Here is an 11,759-nt window from a genome sequence, read left to right as displayed (position 1 = left end):
GCTTCTTTCCAGACTTTTTTTTTTTTGCATAAAAAAAAGTTTTCCAAAGAAGAACCACAATCCAGCAAAAAAAACAACAATGTCCTGTAATAACGATTTGCATCATAGAACGAACAATAAAAACACCATAACATAACACTAAAGGTGATGATGGGCTGTGCGCGCTCTCTCTCTCTCTCTCTCTCTCTCTCTCTCTCTCCCGCCTCCCCCCCGCCCCCCCCCCCCGGCAGCTGTTCATGGTGGACAACGCGGCGGACGACTGGCGCATCGCCATGACGTACGAGCGCATCTTCTTCATCTGCCTGGAGATCCTGGTGTGCGCCATCCACCCCATCCCGGGCAACTACACCTTCACCTGGACGGCGAGGCTGGCCTTCACCTACATGGCGTCCAAGACGGACGCCGACGTGGACATCATCCTCTCCATCCCCATGTTCCTGCGGCTCTACCTGATCGCGCGCGTCATGCTGCTGCACAGCAAGCTGTTCACGGACGCCTCGTCGCGCAGCATCGGCGCGCTCAACAAGATCAACTTCAACACGCGCTTCGTCATGAAGACGCTCATGACCATCTGCCCCGGCACCGTGCTGCTGGTCTTCACCATCTCGCTGTGGATCATCGCCGCGTGGACCGTCAGGGCCTGCGAGAGGTGACCCCCTCCCCCCACTCCACACCCCCCCTCCCCCCACTCCACACCCCCGCCCCGTCTCACGCTACGTGGGGCTGCTAGCTCTAGTTCGCAGTAAAAGCTTACGATGTGTTTGTTCGTGGGTCTTACCTCATGTCTCACGATGCGTCGCTCCGAGCTTGCAAATTAGCGAGCTGGTTTACATGTATACATTAAGACATGATTAGATTACGATTCTGATCTTTTGTGTACTGGTATTCACAGTATAGCCCTCCATTGAAATTCCTAATTGTAAGTAGGCAGGAAAAAAAAAAAAAAGAATAAAATAAATAAAATAATAATAAATATATATATGTCGTATAGTGGTGCTTAGCTTAGGGTGGTCAGATGCTGTTAGTCCATGCCTGGCTGGGCTATGCTGAGTTATTCCCCCGGCTGTTTTATAATTTATGAAAGCGATTGGAAAGGCTGCCGGGGTGTCTGTTTGATGGAGTATGTTGTGTGTAGGGTCGTTGTTGTTGCTGAAGATGTGTATCGTGTGCAGTAAAGGTGATGTTTCCTTGGTGTGCCGTGCAGATACCACGACAACATGGACATAACCAGCAACTTTCTAGGGGCCATGTGGCTGATCTCCATCACGTTCCTCACCATCGGATACGGGGACATGGTCCCCAACACGTACTGTGGCAAGGGAGTGTGTCTCCTCACAGGCATCATGGTGAGGCATGGCGATGACATGTGGCCATTCTTCTCTATACATCGCCCGAGTGTACCGCTCAAATATATATGTCCAGTATCTTGTTTCTCAGAGTACTCACAGTGTGTGTGTGTGTGTGTGTGTGTGTGGGGGGGGGGGGGAGGGGTGTGTGTGTGTGTGTGTGTGTGTGTGTGTGTGTGTGTGGGGGGGGGGGGTGGGTGGGTGTGCATGCATATGTGTGTGTGTGTGTGTGTGTGTGTGTGTGTGTGTGTGTGTGGGTGTGCATGCATGCGCGTGTGTGCATGTGGTTGTGCGTGCGTGTGGTTGTGCGTGTGTGAGTGCGTGTGTGAGTGTTGTGTTTTGTTTTGTTTTGTTTTAGTTTCTGCCAACATTTGAGAAACGGGCCTGATGCTGAATTTTTAATTGTCTAAACACACTGAGGCAAAGCTATTCATAACCGGCACTCTGACAGGAAATCTGTTAGCTAAGGAAAACTCTGAGGTTGTGAATAAATGGATGAAGAGTTGACGGTGGTTCTCCTGCAGGGCGCCGGCTGCACCGCCCTGGTGGTGGCCGTGGTGGCCAAGAAGCTGGAGTTAACCAAAGCTGAGAAGCACGTCCACAACTTCATGATGGACACACAGCTAACAAAAAGGGTAAGTGCCTCGGTTTAGGTTACTGCTAAAATACGCGTTGTAGACGATGGCTGTAGTTATAGAGCATAGTTCTTTATAATTAGGGATACAAAACCTAACAAAATGTAATTTATTTTTTACTTTATATGTAATGTAATATGGAAACGGTTGGATGAACCCAATCACAGGGATAAAAAGCAGGAAGGGAGAACGGGACACCAGAACGACGTTTTAAACACAAACGCAGAGAACAGAGCACAAGGGACACAAACTGGGAAAGCGACTCCCAGGAACGCGTCTGAATCGAACAGAGTAATTAACACGGGGCGACCAAATCGAGTAGGTTTCACAGGTGAAACAAATCAATGAATTAACACAGGTGAATCAAATAATGTAATTAACACAGGTGACTGGAATTTCATAAGCAAGGTAATGAAGTCTGAGTTTGTTAGCCGACTGAGTATGTATATTTATAATATATATTTATAACAAAATATTATATATATATATATACTACCATTCAGAAGTTTGGGGTCACTTAAAAGTGTACTTATTTCTGAAAGAAAATGAAGATAACATTAAATGAATCAGAAATACAGTCTAGACATTGTTAATCTGGTAAATGACTATTCTTGCTGGAAACTGATGATTTTTAATGGGATATCTACATGGGTGTGCAGCGGCCCATCTCCAGTAACCGCCACTCCTGTGTTCTACTGGGACATTGTTTACCTGGTCGCGTTAAAAGGCTAATTGATGATCAGAAAACCCAAGTCCTATTATGTAAAAACAGTTTGTAAAAGTGTGAGTTTCCATGGAAAACATGAAATTGTCTGGGTGAACGTATATATATATATATATATATATATATATATATATATATATATATATATATATATATATATATATTAGATACAATTAAGATATTTGGTAGGCGTGAGGTGATACATTTCGCCCCCCGCTGCCCGTCCCTTCTAGTTGAAACGGCCTCTTGTGGTTTTCCGTCCCGCAGGTGAAGAACACGGCGGCAAATGTTCTCAGGGAGACGTGGCTGATCTACAAGAACACCAAGCTGGTGCGCAAGATGGACCACGCCCGGGTCCGCAAGCACCAGAGGAAGTTCCTGCAAGCCATTCACCAGTAGGTGCCCCGTCCTTAGCCCCGCGCGCCGCGAGCTCCGCCCCTGGGGGAGCCCTGACCCCCCCCCCCCCCCCTGTGCTGTCAGCGTGTTCACTGATGCCCCCCCCCCCCCGGGTCACACAGCTGAGGTCTGAATTGTTTGACACCTGTAGCAGAAGCCTGCCTTCATGACGTGGAGCTGTTGAACTGTACGGGGCGTCCGCAGGTTTCCCCAGGACCTGAACAACGTCAAACACGCTCAACTGAGAAGGGATAGAAGTATTTAGTCTAATGTTTTTGCGCTTTAGCAAAAGGTGGTGTAGTATAAAACGCCTTTATGATTTAGATACCTTCTACTAATATATTTTCTTTAATCTTTTTTATTTACTCTTCTGAAGTATTCTTTCAATTATTTGATCTCTTTTTTTTCTTGCCTTTGGGGCCTTCATTTTTTTTCTTCTTTTTGCTTTTTTACCTCTTCCTTCCTTTTTAAATTATTTGTTTATGTGTTTATTTACGTATTTATTTCTGTCTTTATTATCCTCCTACTCCTCTCTGTCCTACCCCCTCTCTTGGAACACTGCGTGTTTCACAGCAAAGTGGAGGTCACACACTTAGCTAGCTCTCTCTCTCTCTCTCTCTCTCTCTCTCTCTCTCTCTCTCTCTCTCTCTCTCTCTCTCGGCTGGTCCCAGGTTCACCTGTCAGCTAGTCTCTTAGTGGATCCCCTGGGATCCTTCTAGTGTGCTCTAACTCCAGGACATTATTGATTTTTTAGTTTGACCTGCTTCTTGTTTTTCCTGCACCGACGCCGACACCACACACACACACACACACACACACACACACACACACACACACACACACACACAAACACACACAGAGTGCTGCTCCGTTAGAGGCCGTATATTAAAAACTGCCACTGAAAGGAACAGGGCTGAGTTATGAGTTCTAAATAATATATTTCCTACGTTTTTTGGTTTTGTCAGAAATCTGAAGTCCAGTGAAAATGTTTACTGTTAGTTTTGTTTTATCGGTAACACTTTACAATAAGGATTCATCACTTAACCATAAATGAACATTAGTTAATGCAGTAATGAACGTAAAGTAATTGTTAACAATTAACTAGGTCTAGTAATAATTAACGTGAACGTTGTTCACTTCATGTTAACTAAGGTAATGTTGTCTACGTACGTTCACCAACCCTAATCCTGACCCTATGCTAACTTTATATAATAATGATTAATTACTCATTTCATCGATTCATTTAATGAATAATCATAACTACATTTACTAACATTAATTAATAATGAATGTGCCCGTATTGTAAAGTTTTGCCGATCTGTCTGGTTCTATTTTCTGTATTTGTATATGTAGGTGTGCTACGTGGTCTGCTCTGTGTGCAACGTTGTTTTGCTCATGAATCTCTTTGTTTAAAACGAGGAGGATGAACCACACGTAGTATGGGCCGATGTCTGCTGCTGTAACCTGCATCCACAAACCTGCTGCTCACCAGCCTCGTGCTACACTAGCCTCATGCTACACCAGCCTCATGCTACACCAGCCTCGTGCTACACTAGCCTCATGCTACACTAGCCTCGTGCTACACTAGCCTCGTGCTACACTAGCCTCATGCTACACTAGCCTCGTGCTACACTAACCAAGTGCTACACTAGCCTCATGCTACACTAGCCTCGTGCTACACTAGCCTCGTGCTACACTAGCCTCATGCTACACTAGCCTCATGCTGAACCAGCCTCGTGCTACATTAGCCTCATGCTACACTAGCCTCGTGCTACACTAGCCTCATGCTACACTAGCCTCATGCTACAGTAGTCGTACGCTACACCAGCCTTGTGCTACACTAGCTTCGTGCTACACTAGCCTCATGCTACACTAGCCTCATGCTACACTAGCCTCATGCTACACTAGCCTCGTGCTACACTAACCAAGTGCTACACTGGTTACTACACTTAGCCTTGTGCTAACCCCCCCCCCCCCCCCGACAGCCTAACAAGTGAAAACAAGTTAAATCCACTAAGAAGTGTTTAGATGAGATACTAAAACAAAGACACAGTTAATACTGTCTTTCAACAAGGTCCTTGTATCCACGGACAGCCGCTCAGCAATCTCATCCTCATGACGGACGTTGCTTTACTGTTTGACTGAGACGATGTTCGCCCGTTGGAGCAGTTGCATTTCGCTCGGCGCCTGAGGGAGTACATTGTACTGTATTTATAGCTTTGATTACGGCCGGCTGAAGCATTAGCCTCCGCTCCCACAGACACACAGACACCCACACAACCCCATGAAACCACACCAGTGTTTTGACATGAAAGCTTCGATTAAAGCCTCTGTGCAGTGGGAGCAGGGCCCGGCCACACACAAAGGTGTTTGCACTACCTTGCTCATAAATCCTGACACCAGATGTGCACGGAGGCCACAAACCATAACATCCATCATGTCTGCCCTGACACAGAGTCAGCCCAACGTGAAAATTACTAGATCTATAAAACCTCATCCATGCTCCTACCAGGTAACCTTGTAACCTTGTCTCCATGTAACCTTGTCCCTGAACGCTATCTACATGCCCTGCTTTATCTAGCAGGACCTCCTCTATTAACCTACAGGACTACAACCACCAGGACCTCCTCTGTTAACTGATAGGACTACAACTCTCAGGCTCCCCTGCGTTGTAACCTTGAATGCCTCACCACCGACCGACTGTGTCCTCCCACACAGTCTCAACCTGTGAACAGACGAATCGCAGCAGCTTTATATGCCGCTGGCATATAAAAATGGCGCTCTGAGTGCTTTTGGGCAACGCTAGGCTATTCACAGTGAAAGTCCCGGTCTAGTCACGACTGAGGGGGAAGTTCCAGGTTACAGCAGCTAGACATTGAGGGGATGGTTTTCTGTGAGTGTATATATATATATCTATCATGTTGAGCTGATGTTGTTGATAATTCATTTGTCTACTTCATGTTTCCTTTTTTGTTTCCTGTTTGTGTCGACACAATGCAATAGAGCTCGGAAGTAAGTGGTCGCCGCGCCTGTAGCAACACGGAGTGTGCATGCCGAGGACAGCTTGTCTTTCCAACCCCAATAATGAGACTTAAAAACGACACTCCTTCATGTTGATAAGTGAAATTCATACCAAACGGCCGCTTCCGGCCGTTAAACCATACAGTTTAATATCGCTAGTGTATTTAGGTTTTCGTTAAGTCAAGCAAAGTAGTTTAGGGCCGTTCTTTTGACCAGGAATACCACACACACTACTTGTTGTCATGTTTTGTAGTGAAGTCACACAGCTGTGCTAAGCAGCATACCAAGCGATCTTCATTTACTGAAACACAATTTTTTTAAAGACAAACCCAACACTATTAAGAGACAGGCCGTGCACACACTGAGCACCATCGCTAAATGCACCGCGGGTCATTTTCCAAACACAAGCAATCAATTACGACTAATGCACTCGTGACGACAAATCACGTGAATTTCAATTATCTGTGAAGGAGGGTGTTTTTTCTTTCCATTGTTGCATGAATGTGATGAACTATCTGAACCTTTAATCAGAAAGCCACTGATTAAACTCCAATCAACTCTGCTTTCACGTACCGAAGGATGACGTCTAGAGCCCCCCCCCGGAGAGGGCCCCCCGGCGCACTGCGACCCGTGACCTCGGTGATGCGTCACCCCTCCCGCGGTCGCGGCCGCCTAGCACTTAGCGGCCGCGTGCTATTAAATCTGAGGCTCGGGGGGGGGGGTCATCTTTCGGCTTGTGGAACCAGTTTCTAACGCCTTGTTACGACCACATCTGCAGACACATCTCCCCTTCATTTCTCTCTTGGACGACGGCGCGGCCTGAAGGCAAGGCGCGCTCGCTCACGGTAGTTAACGGGGTCCGCCGCTCGAACCCCGGTGGCGAGTGTTACAGGAGCTAGCTTAGACAGGAGCGGTGGTAGGCAGCGCAGTGTGTATCTGCATGCGGCGGTGGTGTTGGGGGGCAGGGGGGGGGGGGGGTGCAGGCAGATGTCCTAACAATATGTTGGAGGACATTCAGACCAGTCTTGGCAGGAGAGGGACCCCGGCTTAGTTACTCACCCAGTGGGCCTGTACCCCCACCCCCCCCACCCCACCCCCCTTGTCCTGATCCTATCGGATGAGACGAAGGAACGGCAGGGAGAAAAGAGAGGGGGTTGAGTGAGTGTGTGTGTGTGTGTGTCTGTGCAGGTGTGTGTGTGTGTGTGTGTGTGTGTGTGTGTGTGTGTGTGTGTGTGTGTGTGTGTGTCCGTGCCGGTGTGTGTGTGCCTGTGTGTTTAGCCCAGGGCTTTAGTGGATGTGAGGAACACGCTGATGGGACAGAGAGAGAGCGCTGCCGTAACACTGCAGGAGAACAATCGCAATCGCAACAGCACCATCAGAGGAGGAGTTCAGGGTTGGAAAGGCCTGCAAAATACACACTTGCCTGCCCACTAAATAGTTAAACAAAGGTCATGATGATGATGGATAGAGAGAGAAAGAAAGCAGACGTTTTAGAGCACTATTTGAAATTGCCCCAAGTGAAGGATAAGCAGCCATTGACCAGAGGCGCGTTTTAACCTGATGAAGAGGGGAGTTAGAGCTCTCATGGAGAATGCAAAGCAGGCAGGGTGAGTCACAGACACTAAAGGACATGTGGACGTAACGGAGAGAGGACACGCTGACCCCGACCAGTCACTCCACTATTGGTCATCCGGCCGTGAAATGTAGACCTCCTTAACAGGCCCGATATCAGCGGCTGCTGCCACTGAACATGAAATACCTCCCACACCATCGCAGACGGGCCCTTCATTTGGTGTCTTTAATCTGATATATGATCCTGGTAATGGAAGTGCTACTTACGCTAAATGCATTCTCCTCTCGACTTATTTATTTATCTGGGAGTCTGTGCATTGCCGCAGCGTCGGGTTCCGCTCGTGAGCCGTGGGGACGAGACGGGGCGCGTTTTGTAGTCTTCATGTGGGGCTACCCTCTGTTGGTTTCTTATCCATCATCTCCACTCAACTGTCTGCCTGTATGAGCCGCGCGGAAATGACCCTGCACTGCATGACGAGCTGCATTGGAGCTGTTAGCCACGCGTCTTTAAAGAAGTCCTCCTCCTCCTTCTTCTTCTGTTTCCTCTTGACGCGTGTGTCCGATTCACAACCGTCTTCCGGTGTTACTTTGGAGTGCTTTGGTTTGATTAAGGGCGTTTGGTTTGATAAAGGGCGTTTGGTTTGATTAAGGGCGTTTGGTTTGATGTAGGTGTTTCTTTTACTCCATACCAATGCATAAAACGATATTATTTAAATGAATTTCCCCCCCACCTTCAGTTTGAAACACTCGCCACAGTCAACACATTGGGATGAAAGCCTGATTAGAGACAAGATAACGATATCCATTTAAGATCCACCGACTAACAGTAATGCACCTCATAGCTAACCTAGAAACTATAGAAAAACATCTCGATTTTGATTATTCGATTATTATTTAGTTAAGTTGTGTATGCAAGTGCTATAAAAACTAGATCAATTGTACAAACTAATGCTTAACATAGCTGGCTTTGAAATACTCCATAATTCACCCAATTCACAATTTGGATATGCTTGCCAATATTAATTGCATACATATACCCCATTTCTGTCATTCTTTTTTTTGTATTTATCTAAACAATATATTGATATATTGTTTGCTCGTAATACAGTAGACAGCATCATCTCCCTGGCATACCTTCAGGAGGACATTGAGTTGGGTTTGATCTTGTTTTACTCCTCTCTGTGACCGCGCCACTTGCATGAAGCTGAACCAACCAGAACCTTGCAATCCCCTTGCATTTCTCTACACACCCCCATGTGCATGTCCTGGGAGATTCCTCCGTGTGTGTGTGTGTGTGTGTGTGTATGGCCTGTGTGTGCACACCAAATGGTTTGGTCAATTCTAAATAGCCCCCTTTTTTTGTTTTCATTTGGGTTCTGAATGAATCTTGTGTTCAGATTGAGAAGTGTTAAAATGGAGCAACGCAAGCTGAATGACCAAGCAAACTCACTAGTGGACCTGGCCAAGGTAAGCTAGACTCACAGTTTACTGCTTGGTTTATGAGGTCCACACAACCACACTATGTGCTGCTGCTGCTACTGCTGCAAAAAAAGAAAAAGAAAAAACGCTGGTTGCTGGGTGGGACCGATTTTGAAATGCATGCAAATCCACTCCTCTTAACCGTGTCCCGTGATACAATCAAAGTCTACAGGTGTCAAATAAACAGACAGGCTTTTCGGTTCACGACCGTATGAAAAGCAATGAGGTATAACGGTGATGTATGAGTTTCACATGCTTTTCCTTACAAGAGAATCTGTGATGTGACATGTCTGAAATAACCCCTATGTTGGTTGGACAAAAGCCCAATCCCATCTTCACTTTCCAGGTATTTTCCCCCAAGAGAGAGCGAGAGAGAGCGAGAAAGAGAGAGATTAAATGAAAATAACTTCTTCAGTGTGTTACAACCGAGTGCCACAGCTAATTCATCCCATTATGTTTGTCTCCAGGTGCACTAAACAGAAGTTGACACACCTTACGGGGAAAAGAGAGAGAAAGGGAACTGGGCCGGGCAGAGAGCCAGCCTGACACAGCAGAAACAGTAACCTGGAGAGGGAGACACACGAGATCCGATGATTCAGCCAGAAGTAGAGTGGGGGAGAGACCGGGGGAGGGAGGGGGGAGACAGAGAGCGAAGAGGGACTAGAGGGAAGATAAAGGGGGAAGAGAGAGGGGAGAGAAGGGCAGAAGTGCTTTGACATTCAAATGTCCCCACTGATCCAGTTGCCAACGTGTTATGAGAGATACTGGCTAACACTGGACAGTCACCCGAGTGCTAGAAAGCAGCCACTCCAGAGGGACTCGCACGATAAGATTCATTCAGCCTGTGACCGCCATTCAACCCACCTAGCCCACTTTCACCATGAGGGACTCTGACCAGGAGGGGGCACTGTAGCCTTCTTCCTCTAGGCTCCCCAGAGGATGGTTAGAGCTAACATGAAGACTGAAGTATTCTTGGCAGCTGCATAGCCACTGCAGTACCATTTAGAAAACCCTCGAATTAAAATGTATCCCGCTATTATCAGGGCTCACGCATCGTCTATTTTTAGAGTGCCTTATGAGTTCTGTTTTATTGCTATTCTCACCGCACTTAAAGATAATAGCGTTGCTGGCGTTTATTCCTCTCGAGACTGTATCCATCGTGCAGAGCAACTGGATTGGCTTGTGCAACCAATTTTTTCGCCTCCGAATTGTTGTCTCGATAAAATGGGTTTGGTAGCTCTAGTGGTTATGGCTTTGCGATACGGATAGCTGTGGATCAATAACAATCGTACATATGTGCCTGCACCAGCAACTCTGTCCCCTGCTCGTTGCACACGTCAGCCCCGTGTTTTACTGCGCCTATCCTCCTGCCTGCGGGGTTTTATGTCCGCTCATTAGTTTTAAACGCGCTCCCCTCGCTCGACAACATGACACCAGAACAGAAGGTGGAACAAGCTATGGGGTAAAAAAAAAAAAGAGAGAGAGAGAGAGAGAGAGAGATGGCAATGTGGGCCAGTCCGATCAGTAATTTTGATCCATATTTATTACTTCGTTTAGTAATTGAGTTCAATGCGTATTGATGAGTAATCGGACAGGCCGCTGGCATTTCTGAACCGTTATCCAGAACTCACAGGAGGCCAGTCTGTCTACCCAACAGCCTGCCCCAGTCCAAAGACGGGGACAATGAGAACCCATGCTGCTGTAAAACGCAAATAGGCTCAACAATTTCCCCCTTGTGTCACTGCATCCCTCTTTCGCTTGAAAATATCAAAAATAGTTTTTGGGGAATTGGACATGGCTAACTAGAAGCATAATGAAACCTAGATAGATAGAAGAATAATGAGACCGAATTAACTAGAATCATTATGAGACCTAGTTAACTAGAATCATTATGAGACCTAGTTAACTAGAAGCATTATGAGACCTAGTTGCATTAATGAGACCTAGTTAACTAAAGCATAAACGATTCAATATGACAGTCAAGTAACATCACCACTTAAAGTTTAATTTGCATGTTCATATTATTATTAATTTGCATGTTAATATTAATGTCAAATTTAACATTGGCAATAAAAATTCTCAAATATTAAAAAGGATATCATATAAATAAATAAATATTTGTATTCCATTACATAAAAAAATAAGTTCTACCTCCATCAGAGAACCTCATAACGCACCCCAGGTTCCCACGGGTATGAATAAGCATCTAGTAGCCAGCACACTAAAAATACCTGTTAAGTGGTTATGTATGAGCCATCAATGACCCCAGTATTTTAGGCAGTCCGTCCCTCCAGACACGAGAAGGAACAAGGTAAGTGATGACCGATAAAAACTGGCCAAGCTAACCGCCTATCTCTGCCCTCCTTTGTCCCACTTCCGAAATCCTGTTCAACTTCTCGAATCTAAGACTATTTCTAACTGTAAGGGATATTGAGAGTTGAAAATGTAAACAAGGAATGAGCAGGTTTCGCTCTATATTGAAACAAAATTCAAATATGTACTAGTTTGGTCCAATCAAATATTAGGAAAAGTCTTCTCTGCCTAGCCCCGGAAGGATACTGTTTTTCAGTGAGAGGAACATGGCTT

At 46.1% G+C, this 11,759-nt stretch overlaps 1 protein-coding gene across 1 annotated transcript; it reads left to right on the top strand.

Annotated features, from left to right (window-relative positions):
- Nucleotides 1–230: 230 nt before the first annotated feature.
- Nucleotides 231–9,161, top strand: LOC311375022 (small conductance calcium-activated potassium channel protein 2; the record flags this gene model as incomplete). Its single annotated transcript, XM_084490726.1, has 5 exons — nucleotides 231–649; nucleotides 1,205–1,346; nucleotides 1,871–1,981; nucleotides 2,973–3,100; nucleotides 9,092–9,161. Coding segments are annotated over 5 exons (870 nt in total), but the record flags the coding sequence as incomplete, so codon positions are not given.
- Between the last annotated feature and the right edge of the window lie 2,598 nt (nucleotides 9,162–11,759).

This window comes from Micromesistius poutassou (assembly GCF_964030765.1).
Source record: "Micromesistius poutassou genome assembly, contig: SCAFFOLD_5099, whole genome shotgun sequence".
NCBI classification, from domain to species: Eukaryota; Metazoa; Chordata; class Actinopteri; order Gadiformes; family Gadidae; genus Micromesistius; species Micromesistius poutassou.
This window is presented reverse-complemented; position numbering and strand designations above follow the sequence as displayed.